Source organism: Haliotis rubra, unplaced genomic scaffold (genome assembly GCF_003918875.1).
Source record: "Haliotis rubra isolate DU_JTF1 unplaced genomic scaffold, ASM391887v1 Scf493, whole genome shotgun sequence".
Classification (NCBI taxonomy): domain Eukaryota; kingdom Metazoa; phylum Mollusca; class Gastropoda; order Lepetellida; family Haliotidae; genus Haliotis; species Haliotis rubra.
In genome coordinates, this window is record NW_025767183.1 from 216,936 (window position 1) to 243,061 (window position 26,126).

The window sequence follows — 26,126 nt, forward strand, 5'->3', positions numbered from 1 at the left end:
TAAATGGGACTTCTCACATGAAGAACTGACAGATCGAACGTTTCGGAGAATGTGTGGACTCCTTAACATAGCGGTAGCGTTCTGCATTGGCCAGAGTGTCAGCAGGGCTGTGGTCCTGGCAGTTAGCTCACGTACTCTCAGTGTCAGTCCATATAGGTACCAAAACTCTCGGAGGAATTACACATAAGGCACCAAGCACAAAGGGGTGTCGGACAACTTGGTGCTTGGAATGCAAGTGTAACATTTGGTAAATGAGGTCTGCATACGTTTCTTGAATATTGTCACTTTTGTGACAAAAGGAACGAAACATGTAATGATGTTCATGCTTTTATTACAAAGAGACACGGTCAGTTTTGTTGACTTTGACAGGTCTGTGGCAGTATATAGGCCTATTCCGAAAAAATTACTAAACTGTCATTTTCCTCTACATAATGTGGGCTGTACCATGGATGGTAAGAAAGCTTAAAGCATGGCGAAGACAGGAATAAAAGAAGCGAGCCACGTCGTCATGTTGCTTAAGATACAGCGAGCCAACGCTTCCGCTGACAAGTTGTTGGACACCTTTACTAACTTCATTACATAATTTCGTATTTTAAATTTGATGACAAATCACACATTGGTTATGAGTGGGAAATGACTGGTCCAGAGCAATGAGAGAGCCTTCTGTGTCACGTTTCAGTCCAGCAACCCCAAGCGATGGGTTCTTCGCAACGCAACGAAAGGCAACGCAACGCACATAAATTCAGGGCAGTGGTCGTTCGGAGAGCCTTCCAATTCCTCAAAAACTCGAGCTTCTGACGATTTGGTCATATCGCTTGACAGACAGTGCTAGTGAACCATCATCAAAATCAACATTGACATTGAGATTGTATCCAACACCCTCCGCACGTTCACGAAAACCGGAGTTATTGACACGTTTCACATTAGGATCATTATACAAAAACATGTGTGTGAAAGCGCACAATGATGGTCTTTCATGAAGAGCCTCTACATAATTAAGCCACCCTCCCATTATGATAGTTAAATATAAACGATTGAGAGCGAGGATGATGGCATCTGTTGTCTAAGCTGATTCTATGATACTGTATTCTCTGTCTTCTGTATTTTTTCTCATGAAAGCTCATCAAAGTCATTGATACAGCTCACCTCAGTCATTGATACAGCTCACCTCAGCCATTCATACAGCTCACCTCAGTCATTGATACAGCTCACCTCAGTCATTGATACAGCTCACCTCAGTCATTGATACAGCTCATCACAGTCATTGATACAGCTCACCTCAGCCATTCATACAGCTCAGTCATTCAGCTCATTGCTACAGCTCACCTCAGCCATTGATACAGCTCACCTCAGTCATTGATACAGCTCACCTCAGTCATTGATACAGCTCATCACAGTCATTCATACAGGTCACCTCAGCCATTCATACAGCTCACCTCAGTCATTGCTACAGCTCATCAGTCACTGATACAGCTCATCAGCCATTCATACAGCTCACCTCAGTCATTGCTACAGCTCATCACAGTCATTGATTTAAAGGGACACTTATCCAGAGCGACTGATGTTTTTGCGCCAAAAATCTGATTACGTCAGGTGGTCAGTCGCTGCTCCTTCGACCGTGTATGGAATTTCTTCGACCTAAACAATGTGACAATGCCCATCAGATGCCGTTATTTGAAAATATCACCGGTAGTTCTTGTCTGATTGTAATAAAGCATCCCAGCATCCCATCCTAGGCTTTCTTGGATTTTCTGATGCGTCGATGGTGTGATGACTGGTCCTATTTGATCCCATTTCTGTGTTTTTTACCTCGATATTTAATCATGTCATGTAAAGATGTGATGACCATTCACCTATTTAATGAATAAAATAATGAATCCGAAAACTAAATCAACCCCACTTTGACAATGCAAGAAAAATTTGTAAATCTACCAAGAGAAGTAAAGGTTTGGTAAGGCCAAGAAATATACAGAACATGTAATCACAAAGGAATAAGAATAAAAACAAAGAAAGAAAATTTAAGGAATAGACTTTACTTTATCTAACTAATATAATTCTTGAATTCTATCAAATGAGTTACGTCCATGGGCAGGCTTATATTGCTAATACAAATGAGTATTTATTTATATTTTTGATCCCACGGTGTCAGAAAAATAGGTTGTAGTGTACAAGTGGAACGCTGCTCAGAGCAGCGTATCGGTTGAGGCAGTCTCTGTTTATTCAAATGGTAAATACAGACGTTCACGATAGAGAATAGAAAGTCTCAATTATCAAACGGGAAAGGCTTGACACCAGGTGCAAAAAGCATAATGCAAATAAGAAAAAAAATATTTTGAATTTAATTTTTAAAAAGACAGAGCTGTTACACATTCAGAACAGACTAAGGTCGGGAAACACATATCTCGTATTTTAAGTTAAAAGTTATATGGTATTAGTTACTGCTCACGGTCTAAGTGGCGGATAGCTTCAATCGTTATCATGATAATACACATCCCATGAATCTACGTGTCCATCATCAGTAGAGTGGCCAAGTCAGGCGAGCCTTGGGACAGGAAGTACAGAGGGAGCAAATCATCGTCAATCTCCGGCAACACCATTGGCGGACGTACGCGCCTCCTTCTGGGCGCTCTTCTTCCGGCACGTCGCGTGATGGCGATGTCTGCGCAGTTGCGGATTTCGTTAGGGGCATAGCAGATTCTTGGCGGAATTAGGTAGCTGGTGCAGTCAGCAAGGAGATATTGGTCTGTAAACCCAGAAAAGAGAAAATAAATTCATTATAAGCTCTGTCGCATTATGTTGGGTTGATGATGTTATAAGACATCTTCCTCTTCAAACTACATTCTTCACAAAATGAAACGCATAGGTGATTTTTAGAAAATTGTAGCTGCGGCAAAAACAATACAATTATACTCAGTAACTTTATTTCTTTCCAAAACGTCATCTTCGTGGAATTGTAAACAGCTTCAGCGCCAATTTTTACTTTTTCCCTTGTTTTAGAGGCGTTTGAAGAAATATTCGCCAAAACGTCACCAAGAAAATATGCAAAGCAAAATGCACGTGCAAGTAAGAATAAAAGCATGCGGTAGCAATCACTATAAAAAGGCAAACGTTGTGTTTAATTTTGTTATTCGTTTTTGCCTGGAAAAGAGGAAATCATGCAACAACTGAGCGCCGCTAATCGAAACATCGCCTTGAAGCTGGGGAGTCGCAGACTGCAGTTGCCCAACATCTCAACGTTTACCAGAGCACCATATTAGGCTTTGGGAGCGTTTCCTGTAGACCAATTCACCCCGAGATCGCTCGAGAAGCAGGCGTTCAAGAGTTACCACCCAATTCCAGGACCGCTTCATCCGGGCTGTTCACTTGCGTCATCATCTTGCCGTTGCCGTGGAGACTGCGTAACGCATCCCTGGTTTGGGAAGAATTTCCGACCAAACTGCCAGGAATCGATTGCGTGAAGTGGGGATTCGACCCAGAAGGCCAGTTGTCTCCGCTGTTTTGAGATACTTCCATCGGCACAATCGCTTAATGTGGTGTCGTAGAGTCCGGAACTGGAGGCGAGTCTCGGTCTCGGTCTTCTTCATTGGCGAGATGGAAGGCAGCATGTTTACCGTCGGAGTTTTGCCCCTAATTGCATTCTACAGGTCGACAGATTCGGTGGAGACAGAGTCATGGTGTGGGTAACGATATCCAGCACACAAAGATCTGTTGAGTGGTGGTTCAGTGGAATTTGACAGCAAATCGGTAAATCAACGAAGTCCTTGCACGTCAAATGCTTCCGATTATGGACCGACAGTGGGTTCAGCATGACCACGCTACTTGACATACAACACGCGCCACGGTCAACGACCTTGCCATTTCTAACGTTAATGTCTTGCCAGGGCCTTCCCGATCACCAGATCTAAACCCGATAGAACACCTATGGGATGAACTCGATCGAAGTGAACGTCAACGTCAAAACACGCCTCAGACACTTCCACAAGTGGCCATCGCATTGCAGGAAGAGTGGAGAATTCCGTAAAAGCGACTTCGTCGACCTATCCAGTCTGTGTCGAGACGGTGCCGAGCAGTAATTGCTGCCAATGGTGGCCATACAAAGTACTGATTCTGACGCCATCTTGTGGACTCATCTAAACCGAAACACAACAGTACAGGCTGCCGTTGTGTTGGTGAACTCTTTGCCTATAGACATGTGAATTTGCACCTTTTTACCATTGAGATTACATGAAATAATTGCTATTAAACTAACGCAATACATTCTTCTGAAATTGCTTATGAGTTTCTTTTTTGTGAAGAGTTACCACCCAACCCCGTTTGGGATTCAGTATTGGCGAATGATGGTCGTCGAGTGTGCCTTAATAGTCGGAGTGTCTTCACGATTGGACGTCACCTTGGGTCGTGCAGAACGTGAGCGATCCTTCAACTCATTGGTTTTTCTATATTTTCTCACCAAACGACTGACAATGATGTTGTGGACATTCATTTACCGACCAATTGTTTAAGAGGACATACCGGAGTCATGCAACCAATAACTTGCCTTCTCTGACCATCTGATAATCCTCTTCAATGTCGGCAGAAATATGATTGAGCATTGTAACCCATGCAAGTTAAATAACGACATGTGGCATAAACTGCACTAGTGAAAATGAGTGGGTTTGCATCTGAACATTCTCCACGGGGGATGTGTGTGAGACACTTTCCACTAAGTATACTTGCAATAATTTCTTACATGAGCAGTATTACCATACGTATCATCATACACAAGTTGGGGCGGTGGGGAAGCCTAGTGGTTAAAGCGTTCGCTCGTCACGCCGAAGACCCGAGTTCGATACCCCACATGGGTACAATCTGTGAAGCCCATTTCTGGTGTCTCCCGTCGTGATATTGCTGGAATATTGCTAGCGGCGTAAAATTATACTTACTCACTCACTCACTCATACACAAGTTGAACTTGAACATAGTTCTGGCATCGGTAAACATATTAAGGGGTGCTAAACATTTTTTCGATGTGTATACTTATAGAAAAAAAAATTATATATTTTTTTAAATTGAGAGGGCAAGCGTGTGGAACAACATGTCATCACAAGAATGTAAAAATTGCCTTAAAGAAGAAAGTGATGTGTTAGTTATCGGACATATATGTCAGCCATGAGCGTTATGAATTTGGGTTTGGTGTACCTTAAGGGTATATTCTGTCATCCATCGAAAGACAAAACCGAAATATCCTCTTCAAATCAAGAGGTACAAAAAGCTTTAACGATGTCACGTGACTCCCTAACATTCTGGTTAGAATTGGTCTTCAGGTAAACACATTTGTGTAAGAGGCGACTGATGGGATGGTCAGGGTCGCTGACTTTTGATGTATGTCATTGTGTCCTACTTTCACAGATCAATGCTCGTCACGCCATTCGCTAGGTTGTCTTGCAAAGCGTAGATTATCTATAGACCCACGTCTACCCGTGAAGTACCCGATTGATCTCAGCCATGTGAAAGGCGACGAACGGGATTGGGTGGCCAGGCTAGCTGACTTGGCAGGGGCGGATACAGCTTTTTGAGAAAGGGGTGGGGCTTGCGTAGTTCATTTTCACCCTTTTTCACTTGAGTTTCAATGGTCAATTAGTCATTCAATAAGCTCCCCCCCCCCCCCCTATGGATCCGCCTATGCTTGGTTGACATAATTGCGTAGATCGATGCTCATGTTGTTGATCACTGGATCGTGTAGTCCAGACTCGATTACTTGAAGACTGCCGCTATATAGCTAGTGTATTGCTGGGTGCGGCGTTAACCAACAAACAAACAACAACGTGGTGTGCATGTATAATAATAGCTGGAATGACAGATATGCCCATTCTGTGGTGACAGGATGTCACGACTAATGGTTTATTTGTGTACGGCAACGTTTTTATCGGCACACGTTTCTCCCCTAAACATGCTTAACGTCTTCACCTCCACCTGTTGGGGGAGACAAAGACACGTGTGTGATTCGCTCTTTCACAATCTTGTCACTTCTTCTGATTTTTCTGTCTCCTAAAGTATAATCGTTGTAATCGTTTTTTGACAGTAACAACTCATTCCCCGTCGGTGTCTTACTCTGGCACGCTCACATTACCCCATCTTGGCGTTCCTTACGTGGTTTCTCTTTGGTAAAAATTAAGACTGTATTTTCATAATTTTAGGTTTGTATTCTCAAAAGGTGATTATTTTAACTCCCAGATGACAGTGTTGAGTTTGTTGTTCAGATTGGAGTGTGATTCTGATTGTTTATCGGCCTTATGGCAAAGTCGCCACACCTTTGAAAATCACCTGTGAGTTAATGAGGTTTTAGGGACCGTTCATAATTTATGTGTGTGTGTGTGTGTGTGTGCGTGCGTGCGTGCGTGTGTGCGTGCGTGCGTGCGTGCGTGTTGGGGGCAGCAATTTTGTACATTAAAATATCAAAATAACATCCTTAAAAATTATGGGGGTGGGGTGGGTCATTGATTTTGCACATGATACGCAGGGACGGGGGGACTTACTTCGTACAGAAATCTTAGGGGGATTCATCACATTGTACATGCTCCTCTATAAAATTCGTCATCACACTCCTAGCCATAAATTATGTACGGTCCCTTACGACGCTATGATTGTGCATGTATTAGTCATGGAGTTGGTGAAATATTGGAGTCAGTATATAAATAGGATATTTGATGGGGGGGGAGGAGAATACGTAATTGCTATGGGTATGGGTGGTGTGGGTGATGAGCCAAGGCGTGTAAGGGTCAGTGTGATGAGTATGTTGATGAGGAGGGCAACTGTGTTGGTGAGCGTGGGAGAGAGTGTGCTCGTACAAATAGCGATGGCTGAGTGGGTTAGATCGACTTAACCCTTTACGGTTTAACGTGTAGTGGGAGAGCGTGTTCAAGCATGGTGAGTGGGGCAAGTGTTGCGTTGAGCGTTGCTGAGTGAGATCGACAGTGTTAAATGAACCAGGTGAATGGGTGAGTGTAGTTGTAAACATAATCAGCAGCATTGCTTAGGTAGTTTAACGTGTGTGCTGCTGAATGTTAGTGAGTGAGTTTAGTTTGACGCCGCTTTTAGCAATATTCCAGCAATATCACGGCGGGGGGCACATTTAATGGGCTTCACACATTGTACCCATGTGGGGAATCAAACCCGGGTCTTCGGCGTGCCGAGCCAACGCTTTAACCACTAGGCTACCCCACCGCCCAAGAGATAGAGAGAGAATGGGAGGGAGAGAGAGAGATAGAGGAGAGAGGGAGAGAGAAAGAGAGGGAGAGAGAGGGCGAGAGAATAGGAGAGGGAGAGAGAAAGAGCTAGAGAGAGAGAGAGAGAGAATGGAGAGAGAGAGAGAGAGAGAGAGAGTTCCTCTCTGCTCGTCACTTTAAGCTTGTCCTTTATATATGAATGTTAATATATTTAATACTGAAGGACACGAAAGTCAGATTCAATTCATCACATAACATGGTTATGCAATACAGTGGGTATAGAGAACATGCACATGCATTTTCAAAAGTTTATTATTAGTGAACATGGTAGGCTACAGATAATAAAGCTGAATGGACGGTGTTGCGTTATGACGTGTGATTCTGCGGTGGCTGACTGAGGGCGATGTCGGCACAGTTCCGATACTCATACGGGTACAAACAGGTCCTTGGAAATGGAAACCGCATGCATTCCCAGTAGGATGAATAATATTCTGATAAATAGAAGCAGAGTATATGAAGTGAGTGGGTGAGTTGGGTTTAATGCCGCTTAAAAATTACTATTATTGACAGCGCAACTATTTGGACGATGGTAAATGCAGATATATGGACTTATGTCATAACACCTCGCACTCTTTATAAGTAATACAAACTCTTCAATACGGAATTACCTTTCGTGACAAAGAATTAGGTCTTACGTGTACAAAGACACGAAACACTAAACCATCACGATACTGTATGCCTCGTTTTAGAATTAAGCAGCGTTTGGTATCAGCCTTTGATAACTACCTTTAACTGTACTATATGTACGTCACGGCATTCTCACATTTGATATTGAGCCAGGAATTTACCGGCTATTCATTCCGGCTACATAAACTGTTTTTATGCAAAAATATAGAGACAATATACATCAAATATAACGAGTCAGAAAACTTTCCTGACCCCGGAAGCAGAATTAACCCTCCCCGTAAAGGCGATATTATTCTTATTTCGGAATGAACAGATTTAAGCGAATTCTTTAGTACGTATAACATTTCCTAAATTAAAATGCCATAAGTTAAAAAGAAAGTATCGAGGAAACGCGTTACTCATTTGTACTCGACTACCAGTGGACGAGATCATTCACAGGGACATTAACGATATCATTCACAGGAACATTAACGAGATCATTCACAGGGACATTAATGATATTATTCACAGGGACATTAACGAGATCATTCACAGGGACATTAACGAGATCATTCACAGGGACATTAACGAGATCATTCACAGGGACATTATTCACGAGATCATTCACAGGGACATTAACGAGATCATTCACAGGACATTAACGAGATCATTCACAGGGACATTAACGAGGATCATTCACAGATCATTCACAGGGACATTAACGAGATCATTCACAGGGACATTAACGAGATTATTCACAGGGACATTAACGAGATCATTCACAGGAACATTAACGAGATCATTCACAGGGACATTAATGAGATTATTCACAGGGACATTAATGAGATTATTCACAGGAACATTAACGAGATCATTCACAGGAACATTAACGAGATCATTCACAGGGACATTAATGAGATTATTCACAGGGACATTAACGAGATCATTCACAGGGACATTAACGAGATCATTCACAGGGACATTAACGAGATCATTCACAGGGACATTAACGATATTATTCACAGGAACATTAACGAGATCATTCACAAGGACATTAACGAGATCATTCACAGACACAACGAGATCATTCACAGGGACATTAACGAGATCATTCACAGGAACATTAACGAGGGACATTAATGAGATCATTCACAGGGACATTAACGAGATCATTCAAGGACATTAATGAGATTATTCACAGGAACATTAACATTAACATTAAGATCATTCACAGGGACACGAGACATTAACAGGACATTAACGACATTATTAACGAGATCATTCACAGGGACATTAAACATTAACACAGAGATAATGAGATCATTCACAGGGACATTAACGAGATTCAGGAACATTAACGAGATCATTCACAGGGACATTAATGAGATCATTCACAGAACATTAACGAGATCATTCACAGGGACAATAACGAGATCATTCACAGGACATTAACGATATTATTCACAGGAACATTAATAACGAGATCATTCACAGGGACATTAATGAGATTATTCACAGGGACATTAACGAGATCATTCAATAGGACATTAACGAGATCATTCACAAGGACATTAACAGGGACATTAACGAGATCATTCATTAGGGACATTAACGAGATCATTCACAGGGACATTAACGATATTCATTCACTGGGACATTAGCGGACATTAACGACAGATCATTCACAGGAACATTAACGAGATCATTCACAGGGACATTAACGATATCATTCACAGGACATTAACGAGATCATTCACAAGGACATTAACGAGATCATTCACTGGGACAATGAGATCAACGAGATCATTCTCACAGGAACATTAACGATATTATTCACAGGAACATTAATGATATTATTCACAGGGACATTAACGAGATCATTCACAGGGGAGACATTAACATTGAGATCATTCACAGGAACATTAACGAGATCATTCACAGGGACATTAACGATATTACATAGGACATTAACGAGATCATTCACAGGAACATTAACAGAGGACATTAATGATATTTTTCACAGGAACATTAACGAGATCATTCACAGGGACATTAACGAGATCACTCACTGGGACATCAACAAGATCACTCTCAGGAACATTAATGATGTATTATTCAGGGACATTAACGAGATCATTCACAGGAACATTAACGAGATCATTCACAGGAACATTAACGAGATCATTCACAGGGACATTAACGATATCATTCACAGGGACATTAATGATATTTTTCACAGGAACATTAACGAGGATCATTCACAGGACATTAACGAGACACTGGGACATCAACAAGATCACTCTCAGGAACATTAACGATATTATTCACAGGAACATTAACGAGATCATTCACAGGAACATTAACGAGATCATTCACAGGGACATTAACGATATAATTCACAGGACATTAACGATATCATTCACAGGACATTTACGAGATCACCATAGGGACATTAACATCATTCACAGGGACATTAACGAGATCATTCACAGGACATTCACGATATCATTCACAGGACAATAACGAGATGATTCACAGGGACATCAACGAGATCATTTACAGGGACATTAACGAGATCATTCACTGGGACATCAACAAGATCACTCTCAGGAACATTAATGATATTATTCACAGGGACATTAACGAGATCATTCACAGGAACATTAACGAGACCATTCACAGGAACATTAACGAGATCATTCACAGGGACATTAACGATATTATTCACAGGGACATTAACGAGATTATTCACAGGAACATTAACGAGATCACTCATAGGGACATTAATGATATTTTTCACAGGGACATTAACGAGATCATTCACAAGGACATTAACGAGATCACTCACTGGGATATTAACGAGATCATTCACAGGGACATTAACGAGATCATTCACAGGGACATTAACGATATTATTCACAGGGACATTAACGAGATCATTCACAGGAACATTAACGAGATCACTCATAGGGACATTAATGATATTTTTCACAGGGACATTAACGAGATCATTCACAAGGACATTAACGAGATCACTCACTGGGACATCAACAAGATCACTCTCAGGAACATTAATGATATTATTCACAGGGACATTAACGAGATCATTCACAGGAACATTAACGAGACCATTCACAGGAACATTAACGAGATCATTCACAGGGACATTAACGATATTATTCACAGGGACATTAACGAGATTATTCACAGGAACATTAACGAGATCACTCATAGGGACATTAATGATATTTTTCACAGGGACATTAACGAGATCATTCACAAGGACATTAACGAGATCACTCACTGGGATATTAACGAGATCATTTACAGGGACATTAACGAGATCATTCACAGGGACATTAACGATATTATTCACAGGGACATTAACGAGATCATTCACAGGAACATTAACGAGATCACTCATAGGGACATTAATGATATTTTTCACAGGGACATTAACGAGATCATTCACAAGGACATTAACGAGATCACTCACTGGGACATCAACAAGATCACTCTCAGGAACATTAATGATATTATTCACAGGGACATTAACGAGATCATTCACAGGAACATTAACGAGATCATTCACAGGAACATTAACGAGATCATTCACAGGGACATTAACGAGATCACTCATAGGGACATTAATGATATTTTTCACAGGAACATTAACGAGATCATTCACAGGGACATTAACGAGATCACTCACTGGGACATCAACAAGATCACTCTCAGGAACATTAATAATATTATTCACAGGGACATTAACGAGATCATTCACAGGAACATTAACGAGATCATTCACAGGGACATTAACGATATTATTCACAGGGACATTAACGATATCATTCACAGGAACATTTACGAGATCACTCATAGGGACATTAACGAGATCATTCACAGGGACATTAACGAGATCATTCACAGGGACATTCACGATATCATTCACAGGGACAATAACGAGATGATTCACAGGGACATCAACGAGATCATTCACAGGGACATTAACGACATCATTCACAGGGACAATAACGAGATCATTCACAGTGACATTAACGATATTATTTACAGGGACATTAACGAGATCATTCACAGGGACATTAACGAGATCACTCACTGGGACATCAACAAGATCACTCTCAGGAACATTAATGATATTATTCACAGGGACATTAACGAGATCATTCACAGGAACATTAACGAGACCATTCACAGGAACATTAACGAGATCATTCACAGGGACATTAACGATATTATTCACAGGGACATTAACGAGATTATTCACAGGAACATTAACGAGATCACTCATAGGGACATTAATGATATTTTTCACAGGGACATTAACGAGATCATTCACAAGGACATTAACGAGATCACTCACTGGGATATTAACGAGATCATTCACAGGGACATTAACGAGATCACTCACTGGGACATCAACAAGATCACTCTCAGGAACATTAATGATATTATTCACAGGGACATTAACGAGATCATTCACAGGAACATTAACGAGATCATTCACAGGAACATTAACGAGATCATTCACAGGGACATTAACGAGATCACTCATAGGGACATTAATGATATTTTTCACAGGAACATTAACGAGATCATTCACAGGGACATTAACGAGATCACTCACTGGGACATCAACAAGATCACTCTCAGGAACATTAATAATATTATTCACAGGGACATTAACGAGATCATTCACAGGAACATTAACGAGATCATTCACAGGGACATTAACGATATTATTCACAGGGACATTAACGATATCATTCACAGGAACATTTACGAGATCACTCATAGGGACATTAACGAGATCATTCACAGGGACATTAACGAGATCATTCACAGGGACATTCACGATATCATTCACAGGGACAATAACGAGATGATTCACAGGGACATCAACGATATTATTTACAGGGACATTAACAAGATCATTCACAGGGACATTAACGAGATCACTCTCAGGAACATTAATGATATTATTCACAGGGACATTAACGAGATCATTCACAGGAACATTAACGAGACCATTCACAGGAACATTAACGAGATCATTCACAGGGACATTAACGATATTATTCACAGGGACATTAACGAGATTATTCACAGGAACATTAACGAGATCACTCATAGGGACATTAATGATATTTTTCACAGGGACATTAACGAGATCATTCACAAGGACATTAACGAGATCACTCACTGGGATATTAACGAGATCATTCACAGGGACATTAACGAGATCATTCACAGGAACATTAACGAGATCATTCACAGGGACATTAACGAGATCACTCACTGGGATATTAACGAGATCATTCACAGGGACATTAACGAGATCATTCACAGGAACATTAACGAGATCATTCACAGGGACATTAACGATATTATTCACAGGAACATTAACGAGATCTTTCACAAGGACATTAACGAGATCATTCACAGGAACATTAACGAGATCATTCACAGGGACATTAACGAGATCATTCACAAGAACATTAACGAGATCATTCACAGGGACAATAACGAGATCATTCACAGGGACATTAACGAGATCACTCACTGGGACATCAACAAGATCACTCTCAGGAACATTAATGATATTATTCACAGGGACATTAACGAGATCATTCACAGGAACATTAACGAGATCATTCACTAGGACATTAACGATATTATTCACAGGGACATTAACGATATCATTCACAGAAACATAACGAGATCACTCATAGGGACATTAACGAGATCATTCACAGGGACATTAACGAGATTATTCACAGGAACATTAACGAGATCACTCATAGGGACATTAATGATATTTTTCACAGGGACATTAACGAGATCATTCACAAGGACATTAACGAGATCACTCACTGGGATATTAACGAGATCATTCACAGGGACATTAACGAGATCATTCACAGGAACATTAACGAGATCATTCACAGGGACATTAACGAGATCACTCACTGGGATATTAACGAGATCATTCACAGGAACATTAACGAGATCATTCACAGGGACATTAACGAGATCACTCACTGGGATATTAACGAGATCATTCACAGGAACATTAACGAGATCATTCACAGGGACATTAACGATATTATTCACAGGAACATTAACGAGATCTTTCACAAGGACATTAACGAGATCATTCACAAGAACATTAACGAGATCATTCACAGGGACAATAACGAGATCATTCACAGGGACATTAACGAGATCACTCACTGGGACATCAACAAGATCACTCTCAGGAACATTAATGATATTATTCACAGGGACATTAACGAGATCATTCACAGGAACATTAACGAGATCATTCACAAGGACATTAACGATATTATTCACAGGGACATTAACGATATCATTCACAGAAACATAACGAGATCACTCATAGGGACATTAACGAGATCATTCACAGGGACATTAACGAGATCATTCACAAGAACATTAACGAGATCATTCACAGGGACAATAACGAGGTCATTCACAGGGACATTAACGATATTATTCACAGGAACATTAACGATATTATTCACAGGGACATTAACGAGATCATTCACAGGGACATTAACGAGATCATTCACAGGGACATTAACGAGATCATTCACAGGGACAATAACGAGATCATTCACAGGGACATTAACGATATTATTCACAGGGACATTAACGAGATCATTCACAGGAACATTAACGAGATCACTCATAGGGACATTAATGATATTTTTCACAGGGACATTAACGAGATCATTCACAAGGACATTAACGAGATCACTCACTGGGACATCAACAAGATCACTCTCAGGAACATTAATGATATTATTCACAGGGACATCAACAAGATCACTCTCAGGAACATTAATGATATTATTCACAGGGACATTAATGAGATCATTCACAGGAACATTAACGAGATCATTCACAGGGACATTAACGATATTATTCACAGGGACATTAACGAGATCATTCACAGGGACAATAACGAGATCACTCACAGGGACATTAACGAGATCATTCACAGGGACATTAACGAGATCATTCACAAGAACATTAACGAGATCATTCACAGGGACAATAACGAGATGATTCAAAGGGACATTAACGAGATCATTCACAGGGACATTAATGATATTTTTCACAGGGACATTAACGAGATCATTCACAAGGACATTAACGAGATCACTCACTGGGACATCAACAAGATCACTCTCAGGAACATTAATGATATTATTCACAGGGACATTAACGAGATCATTCACAGGAACATTAATGATATCATTCACAGGAACATTAACGAGATCGTTCACAGGGACATTAACGATATTTTTCACAGGGACATTAACGAGATCATTCACAGGAACATTAACGAGATCACTCATAGGGACATGAATGATATTTTTCACTGGGACATTAACGAGATCACTCACAGGAACATTAATGATATTATTCACGGGGATATTAACGTGACAAATTCACAGGAACATTAACGGTTTTATTCAAAGCTACATTAATACTTGGTTTATTCAATAAAGGGACCACAGGCCCACAGTTACATAAGTCATATCCTGAAATCTGGAGCGCCATAACACTGTACAAGGTCAATAAACATACACTTAATGGGTTGTACAAGTTTTGTTAAGGTAATTGTTACGTTGTTTGAATACAAGGAACGAAAACTTCGCTAAATGATTTAAAATACCTGAATCGTGTGATGAGCAAAGTAATACAAGTTTATCATAAGAAGGATGAGTAGAGTAGAACTCAGGCAAAATTGTATGTCTGGGATTATAGTAAGAAGGACATTCCAAGCACGTGATATTCTGTCTCAATTACAGGTGTAACACAAAATGGACATAACCTAGAATTTCTTGTCAGACCAGATTTTCTTCCAGACTATCATTAACTGATGGCTTGAACAGCGAAATATACAAAGAGCCTTACGATAAGCTGGTACATCCAGACAAGTTAAATGCACCTCTCTCTCAAAAGAAAGTTTAATGTCACAATATAAATTCAGTTTAGAATAAGAATGAATACGTGTAAACCAAGTTTGTGTATCTATATCAATACATTAATGAGATCGATCTTTCACTGGGATATTAACGACATTTTTACGAATTGTTTTGAATATTTAATATACCACCAACCAAACAACACATATGTGACGTAGAGACAACCAAACTACCACAAGCAGGCAAGCTGTCAATCATGAGGTGAGGTCATTACACTCACTGTCCAACCCGTTATGTCACCAAGACGGGCACCTGCCACAGATCGGACTGGTTTTGTAACAATGCGGTCTGGGCAGAATGACACGTGAGCTTCTCTGTAACTCGTTTGTGTACCACGACCCAGACTGGTGTCACTGACATTCTTCTGTGTGCAGAGATCTGAACACCTGTGTAATCTATGACCCCAAGTCAATCGGTGAATGTTTTGGTTGTCACTATGGATAATATTCCAGTTATATCATAGTCGTCTACAAATATCCCAGGGTCCCGTTCCTCAAAGCGATCGTATCGCTACTACAGTCGTAAGTCTATGTTAAAGTATGCGAGTTACGATCATCTTATAGGGCTACGATCGCCTTGAGGAACGTGGCCTTGCTCGGTCCAATGAAACCAGTTAACGAGACCATAAGCAACTACAGTCCGTTTGAGACAGAATGATATCGATGTATTGCAATCTAACACATAAAAGAATCAAACCAACGCGGACTGCAATAAAAACAACAGACCAACTCTAGAAACAAATTGCATAATTTGTGTAACAAAAATAAAAAAGTTGTTTAAGAAACTGTCATCATTTATTTGTGCGTTTTCCCAGTTTGTTACAAGGGCGCATTGGCAACTAAAGGAACAGCGCGAAAATCGAGATGCACGTGCGTTAACGGGTTCTCAACAAACTTTTGAGCTGACGAGATGACACGTTCCCCAGCTGCACAGGCAATGCGCTGTATGTACTTAGTAATTGCATACTTGGGTCACCCCCTGTCATTTTCATCCTTGAAAAAATCATAGACTTTGTAAATTGTAGACTTTCAATTTCTCTCACTTTGTCAATCAGCAGTCAATCACATGTCTCTGACGTCACTAATGCACGTGCATCTCGCTTTTTGCGCTGTTCCTTTAGTTGCCACTGCGCCCTTGTAACAAACTTGGAATACGCACAAATAAATGATGACAGTTTCTTAAACAACTTTTTTAATTTTGTGACACAAATTATGCAATTGTTTTCTAGAGTTGGTCTGTTGTTTTTATTGCAGTCCGCGTTGGTTTGATTCTTTTATGTCGATTTGTTTTTGTGTTAGATTGCAATTCATCGGTATCATTTTGTCTCAAACGGACTGTACATCGCACCATTGCGTACTGCGTGGGTTCTGTGGCTCGTGATCGCTGTGGCGCATTAATACAAAACACAAGCTTACTGTTTACTGCTGATAATTCCAGGATGATTGTTTAACGGGGCCAAGATAAATTCCATTCTTTACCAACTCATGCCATTCCGCGACAAGAAAAGATTTCCTCCCGAAGATCCAGCTTCAAGTTTTGCTGGTATAACGAGTGAATGAGCGAGCGAGTAACTCTTTACGCCGTTTTAGCAAAACATCAGCGCGCGGGACACCAGAAATGGCTTCACACATTGTACCCATGTGGGGAATAGAACTCGGGTCTTAGGCCTGAAGAGGAAACGCCTTAACAACTAGGATACCACACACCCCTGGTACAGAGCGATATAACCCAAACCATTATGGTAGTTTTGGTTTTAAAATATTAAGGTAAGGGTAAGTCTGTCTCACAGTCCCAGAAACTCAATCATTTCCCTTCCGCCCAGCCATTTCTCCAATACAAAAGCCGCAAATGAAGCAAGCCTAAATTTCCCTCGGATTCACTTCTGAATCCCCAAGCTCACTGATCTCCTTTTCAATTTCAAAAGAATAATTTGGTTCTACAAATATATTCTGTGTCTATTTCCGAAAACTGAGCGTTAGTCTAGCAGACGTGCGCTGGTCCGAAGGTTACGGAAAGGGGCGAGTGGTGACAAAAGAGAATCGAGATGATAAACAGATCAAGAAATCAGTTTCCGTGCAAGTTTGGGGCGGTGGGATAGCCCAGTGGTTAAAGCATTCGCTGCGTCACGCCGAAGACCCGGGTTCGATTCGACACATTGGAACAATGTGTGGAACTCATTTCCGTGTCCCATGCATCCGACTAACGGGATCGGATAGTCAGGCTCTCGTATTCCAATTGTGCAGAGAGATGCTTATGACGTCAGTCACTGAATTGTCTTGTCCAGATTTCATTATTTACTCCTACTGTCATATAACTGGAATACTGGCAGCGTTAAATAACAAGCAGTTAAAATTCAAATCAAATCTTACGTTAGACGGTTAATTCTTACCTGTGACCCAGCGCCATTGGAGGACACAATGACGACATGTGAGATCCTGAGGTATGACAAGCTTCACCTGGTGCAGGCCGATTTGACGGGGATAGTATCTTCTTCCATGCCCAACGATGCTCAGCTGATAGTCTGAAAAACACTCCTGAGTGACCGCCTCGTCGAGGAAGTTATGAGGGCACACACTGAATTCGAAATACCCGCCCAGAAAAAGTGTCTACTTGTATGCTGACGCACATGGTGCGTGTCTTAAAGGTCCTCGTGACGACATACCGTGGCACGTACTTCCCGTGCAGCTCGTGGTCACGTGGTGTGAAAATTGGGTCACCGCACACTCCACACCATTCGTCCATGTCCGGGAGATATGGGATCTGGAAGAAGTGAGTGAGTTTACTTAAGTTATACACGGCCGTTAGCAATATTCCAGCAATATCACGGTGTGGGACACCATAAATGGGCGTCATATCCCCATGTGATCGAACCCTGGTCTTCGGCGTAACGAGCGAACGCATTAACCACTTGGCTAACCCGCAAGTTGTATCATTGAACTCTTTTTTTTAGCACACATGTGAGTGGTTGATCGGATAAAAGGGTCAATGATAGGTAAAACCCTGGCATATTATGGGTGATGGGGTGATGGTAGGACTCGGGGGAAGGTCAGGCCTAAAAAAAGTGTTGTGGTTCCGATTACCTGACCGACCCCTGAATACTCTAATTTTTTAATGGTTAGAGCGTCCGCCCGGAGAGCGCAAGGTCGCGGGTTCGATCCCCGACCGCGTCATACCATAAGACGTTAAAATATGGTACTTGTTGGTCCCTGCCTGGCGCTCGGCATTAATGGGTACAACAAGGACTGGTCGGCTCGGAGTCAGTATAATGTGTCTGAGTGGGTTATTCATGCTTCACTGCGGCATGGTATCTCAGTGGGCTAGCACTATAAAACCAGCTTAAGTCTGGGCTAGTACAAGCAGCCGCACATACACATACACACGCATGCACGTCGTCATATGAGCGAAATATTCTCAAGTACGACGTAAAACCCAATTTCACCTCACCTCACCCAATTTTTTAAGCGGTATGAATAAATTAAGCTTTCAGATACGATTGTTTTTTCACGGCACCGATAGACATCGGTTATTCTGATAGAGAAAGTCGACGTGGTGGCCTCAAGCTTGATTAAATAAACAATTACACATTGATGAATGTGTTGGTAGTTTGCATTTTACTTCTAAAAAAATATGTAAGAAAAAAAAATTCCTACCCACCTGCCCTAAATTTTAATGAGGTGTAACCGGAACCACAATTTATATATTTTTTGGCCTTAGAGGGACTTGAGGGAAGGGTCTGTTCTGTCTCACAGTCCCTGGACCACATTATTTTCCCTACAGCCTAGCCCTCCCTGCAATACTAAAGCCCTAATGAAGCAGGTCCAGATTTACCCAGGATCTGAATCTCTGGTCTGGGGCTCCTATTCAATTTAAATGGGCTTGTTTGTAACTATCAAAAATATTCAGAGACTAAGCATTAGTCTAGGAGGGGTCTGAAAGGTTTTTACTTATTTGGTAACATACATAGCGAGGGTCGTGTAAGAAGTACATTTAATGATAAAGTATACAGAGCTGTTGCATTTCACATCCTCTTTCCAAAGAGTGCCACGAAGAATGTGCGAAAAACATGGCAAGGTTCGTCTAGAATAAAACCATATGTGGTTGGGTAATCTGTATGCGAGAAATTTTATGTAACAGAACAAAAATCAAAGAATATTTGAATACATATGTACTTACCAAATTGGCACCACAGGTTAAATCGGAATCATTTCTGTTGATGGGCAGCTGGTACCCATACCTCCAGAGGCTCGACCTATTTGGCGGGTCTACCATCCGACCCCTTGCCGTCACCATGGCAACCAAAATGTAGCAGACGACAGCAAACAGCAAAGACATTTGAAAGTTCATAATCAAATTTTGAGATCGGACAATTTCTAAAAGTTATGAAAGTGAAATTCAAGAATTGGAATGATTAAACAAATTCGAAATACTCAAAATTGGAGAGATGCTTTAACGGCTGCCTCTCCCGTTGAGCACAACCCAAGAGATGGATAAAGTAGATTAGAAGCTCATGATACGTTTGGGGGGTTTTCAAAAGAAAGGTAAAAATAAACAAGCTCATTTATCTTCTGAAAAAACTCTACATTCCCCCCTTCATGACTGGTGAGATGTCTTACATCACGTGACTTAAGGTAAGTCCTTTATCGCGTGCTGTGTTTCGACAATTCGCCGGATTCTGGGAACAGAAACGTTGTTTTAGTAGGCTACACTCCCTTTTAAGTAACTTCACGTGTTCATTTACTGTGTACATGTATCAGAAAGGGTCCCAAATATCGCTAATAAATAATGTATATATGATTCAGGACGGGAACAGCATCGCTAAAACGCAACTTTAAAACAATGAAAGATTTTTAATACATATAAACGTGACAACATTTTTACACCTGGTTTCCAACAATAACTTCGTGGCGGACCTATTATCATCTGAACCAAACCTGAAGGCATCACGTGGTCCTGTGTGCAGCAGGTGAAATCAGCTGAAGTGGGTGAGTGAGTGAGTGAGTGAGTGAGTGAGTATGGTTTTATGCCACTTTTGGCAATATTCCAGCAATAACACGGCGGGGGACACCAGAAATAGGCTTCACACATTGTACCCATGTGGGGAATCGAACTCGGGTCTTCAGCGTGACAAGCGGACGCTTAAAGCATTAGACTACCCCATCGGCCCGAAATCAGTTGAAACACAGTTTCGGGGAGTAGGTGAATGGGTGAAGTGGTGGGCAGCATGGCTCCTGGGAATTTGTAGGGCTTCGGTCTGCCCCACAATGAAACTCATGCAGCACATGGTGTCCTTGGACATGTGTCTTTGTACGAAGTATGCCACTGTACACACAACAGTACATGGGTACCCGGTAGGGTGAGATGGTCATGTGAACTGACAGTGAAAACAACATTGGATAATCGTAGTAGTAGTAGTAGTAGTAGTAATAGTAGTAGTAGCAGTAGCAGAAGCAGCAGCAGCAGTGCTAGTAGTTGCAGTATCAGTAATAGTAGCAGTAGTCGTAGTGTTGTGGTTGTGAACTTTTCTTTTCTTTTTTTTCTTTTTTTTTTGAGCACTGAATTGCAACGCCAAAGTTAACATATCCCTCTGTCATCAAGAGCTGCCTTTGTAAAACATTTTGCACAGTTAAAAACAATTATATAGAAACATCATGCTTGCCTAACTCGCCAGTCGGGTTAAGCGGGAAGAGGAAAGTCAACTGATGATCGCATCTCTCTGCATCTTCCAAAAGACCACGATAGTGTACTTTAATGTTTTCAGGGTTTTTTCCCGAAAAACAGTAATTTACTCACGATGTCATCCACATTTAACGGAAAGTGTGTGTGATTCTATTTCAGGTGTGCAACATGTCCCCAGTGTTATTGCATACAGGAGGTTCCTGTACTGTGGGTTTATTTCAGAAGAGGTAATTGCTTGTTTGTTTTACACCCTGTTGGATTGATAATGTCTCGTAATGAATTACCGATATATGTAAGAACATGTTAGAACGAGTATAAGCGAGTGAATGTCGTTCAGCGCCGCAGTGGGCAGTTTACAAAATGTGCGCCGTATAATGAACGTCGTGTGACCTTAACTCTGCTCCAGTATAGAGACCTAAAAGACGCCTTCTTGTTGTATAACACACTTGTAGGATTTCCTACTCTCTGTGCCAGTGGCGTTGTCACACTACACTGGTAACACTACTGACGATGGGGTTACTTTTCTCTGTGCTACGTTGGTGGAGTCGTTTCTTTTCTCTTAGATGGTGACCTTGTTTCTCTTCTCTGCGTATGTGACGTCGTTGCTCTTCTCTACTTCGGTGATGTCGTTACGTTTCTCTATATAGCGTCGGTGACGTCGTTATGTTTCTCTCTATTATGTCGGTGACGTCGTTATGTTTCTCTATATAATGTCGGTGACGTCGTTACGTTTCTCTATATTATGTTGGTGACGTCGTTATGTTTCTCTATATTACGTCGGTGACGTCGTTACGTTTCTCTATATTATGTTGGTGACGTCGTTATGTTTTCTATATTATGTCGATGACGTCGTTATGTTTCTCTATATTGTGTTGGTGACGCCGTTACGTTTCTCTATATTGTGTTGGTGACGTCGTTATGTTCTCTATATTATGTCGATGACGTCATTACGTTTCTCTATATAATGTTGGTGACGTCGTTATGTTGTTCTGTATTATGTCGGTGACGTCGTCATTGATCTCTATATTATCTCGGCGACGTCGTTATGTGTGTCTATATTATGTCATTGACGTCGTTACGTTGCTCCAGGCTGGTAACATCTGACGATATTGAAGAGTTTTCTTTTAATGAAAAGGCAAAAACTAATTATTACTTACTTTGCTATGTTTGACAATATTTAGTGGGTTTTTGTTTGTTTATTTGTGTCTTGTTATAACTGAAAGTATTGAACGCTCACAACGGTTAATTAAAAATGACAGTTCTCAAAATTTCAAATCTATTCCAACATTTCAAAAACAAATTACAAGGCCATGTTAAAAATTAATAAAAAGACGAAAGTACAGAGCCCCTTACAACTTACAGCTTTGGTGACAATCAGTATCACAAAATTAATAATGTACCAGAAGACCAAGGTTCATAACCATGGTGGGTCGTTGGATCCTGACATGAGTAAGGGACGTAACTCTTGACAGCAAATTACAGGGCCTTACAGCGTCTCAAGGGGACTCTATCAAGATCTGAAGGAAACACATCTCACATTGAAATATGTCACAAGTCTCGTTTATTTCGGGACCGCTTGCGGTGTAGTGGTTAGAGCGAAGGTCGCGGGTTCGATCCCCTGCCGCGTCGCACCAACAACTATGACACTTGTTGTTCCCTGCCGGACTAAAGTACTGTCGGAAATGCTAGAGAAATGCTTTTTGACTTATATTTAAAATTCAGAGGTATTACAGTTACTTAAATAAAAAATATCACTTTAAGAAACATCTACCTAATGTAGACAGAGGGAATAAATTTTTAGACATGCCCTTAAATGCGTTTTTACTGATGAAAATACCAAAAACTTAGAAAAATAAGGGGTAGTGGGACGTTATTTGATACAAACATTAACTGCCCGTGTTACATCATCAGCATGCACGGTATCGACAGGTGAAATTGACACCTGAGCACACGCTCGGGCGAGGGGTCATCTCATTAGATGTTTTCTTCAAAATGTTCAATATGTGTACGTATGGTAGACGTATTGGTTATGTGAGGGATCATTTGTGTATGTGTGTTTGTTGTGAAATAAACAAACGAATTACTGTACATTGGAAAGAATCCTATCACTTGTCTTATCTTATCGATTGATTGTAGAAATGTGCAACGTTTTAATAAATGTTTTGCATGTCCACAGTATATTTCATTGCAAAAATATGGATGTAATTCGGTCAGTTTAATCTAGCTGTGAACATTGGCCAAAGATTTAACGACGTCACTGGTGTAGCTTCTTTAGAATATATATATTGTTCTTCTCCTAAAGTTTGTAGACCGCCCGTCTAAGTACTCCCTTGTAAAAGTTGTCAAGGATGGTTTTATTATATTGTAATATTGTAAACTTGTTGGTAAGACATACCAACAACTCTACAAGTTCTGTATTAAACCATTTCTATACTAATGAAAGGTTTACCTCTGTCTTTTTCAAGCACAAAAAACTTATAAACCTTTGCAACAAGCGACTGCAAATAGTTGGCCATAGTGGACGCTGTGATAAAGATGTGCATGCATGACGGGAAACTTATTTATCAATACTTAACATTTATATAAATATTTCTTCAATAAAGAAAGGATAATTAAGTAAAGTAACACAAACATTCAACATTTATTTGTTTAAGAAATATGTTAATTTATATTTTTACACCACCTGTATTATTAGCATAAATGTAAAGACTATTTCAGATTTCTGTTGTTGAACTCCGAAAAAATCTTAAGTTGTTGTTTTGGTACCAAATTATCTCCTGTAAACTGCCCTTTAATTAAATGCATGGGAATGTTAAATCAATTGAAATAAAAATTAGGTACACTATAGGCGAGTTGATATATTGACAACATAATGCATTTATCGCCTTTCTAAAGATATTAAGGCTAAAAAGCATTTTTCTAACATTCGTCAAATGAGCGAAATATTCTTAAATACGACGTTAGACTCCATTTCACCTCACATCACCTCGTTTATTTCGGTCACAAACTATACTTTTTCTAATATTTTGTTTAGCCTGACAACAGGCTCGACTTCTAACAGCATCCTGAGAGTGGTCTGCATCATCTCCGACTGTGACAGTTCCCACGTACGTGTGTGTTACAGAGCGGACACAGTTAACCTCGCTCCACACAGGAGCTCCGTCGTGAGAATACTAATGAAGCGCGTTAGCTGGGAGATTGTCACTGTTGGGGTGGAGTGTAATTATTCACTTCATTTTATTGTGTTGTTTACGTCAATGTTTATTTATCTTATTATTTCACGATGTCTAATCCACGTATGTGGTACATTGAGTGTGAGCCCAACTACGGCATTGCCAAAATGTTTAAAATGTTTTTCCTATACTAATTTTGTTTTATATTTGTTATAGTGCAAACAATTTTAAATAATTTTCTTTAAAACTTTATTTATTCAAAATATCTAAGTTACAAGTGGCAAGACCCGTGAAGGTCCGGGTTAGAATATTGGCCTTCAATAACCCATGCTTGTCGTAAGAGGCGACTAACGGGATCGGGTGGTCAGGCTCACTGACTTGGCTGACACATGTCATCGGTTCCCAATTGCGCAGATCGATGCTCATGAAGTTGATCACTGGATTGTCTGATCCAGACTCGATTATTTACAGACCGCCGCCATATAGCTGGAATATTGCTGTGTGCGGCGTAAAACTAAACTCATTCTCTCACTTGAGCGATCTAAATGATCTAAATGTCAGTATGTGTCCAAAGTGCACCCCTTTGTCTGTTTAATGTGTATCTCCTCTTGTCATTAACCCCCGCTCCAGGCAGGACATTAAGCTCCAACTCATTCTTATTTCTTTTTTCACCCACTCTTTATTAACACGTATATAAGACCACCGTTGTTACATGTCGACCTAGATATGCCACGTGGTCAGGGCACCGCGGTCGTTTTCAGACATAGCTTCAATCGACATACATTGAATACAAGGTTATCGATATTTTACTGTGACATAAAGTCAAAAGTGGTAACATTATAATTTTATATTTATAAGAACTACGGTTTATTACTTCTAGCTGTTTGATAAATTCCCTATTAAAAGCTTTGAGTGTTGGAACAGTATTTGACACATTGCACTTGTAAACATAAAATTGTGTTACTGTGAAGACATAATTAAGACTTATAATATAAGCTTTATCTAAAGAATCTATTTCCTGACATCCAAGCAATACGTTCTCTGTGTAACTTTGTGGTTTGAAATGTCTCCAACTCATTTTATAAAAGTTAGTCAACACCTCCTTTCGTCGTAGGGTCTTACGCATGTACATGCATAGGTCTTGCACAGGTGACCTTGCACCACATGGCCTAATATCTCCTCTTATACATCCAGACGGGCCCAGATCAACATCATAAGCGGACGGATTGTGCAGCTGGTTGTGGTGTCGTCCAAGGCAGTCGCCTCACCAACGACTCCGTCGACGATGGCAATCGCCACTATTCCCCAACTATAATAAACATGTCTGTTGTCCTCTTCAGCTCCACCCCTAACGAATGTCGTCGATC

The 26,126-nt window shown here is 40.6% G+C and overlaps 1 protein-coding gene across 1 annotated transcript; it reads right to left on the bottom strand.

The window, feature by feature from the left end:
* Positions 1-2,324: 2,324 nt before the first annotated feature.
* On the bottom strand, positions 2,325-20,242 carry LOC124291499. Its single transcript, XM_046728484.1, has 3 exons — positions 20,084-20,242; positions 18,300-18,516; positions 2,325-2,743 (listed from the first exon to the last, which is right to left on the bottom strand). The coding sequence occupies exons 1-3, from the start codon at positions 20,240-20,242 to the stop codon at positions 2,502-2,504; spliced, it is 618 nt and encodes a 205-aa protein (XP_046584440.1). The 3' UTR covers positions 2,325-2,501.
* Between the last annotated feature and the right edge of the window lie 5,884 nt (positions 20,243-26,126).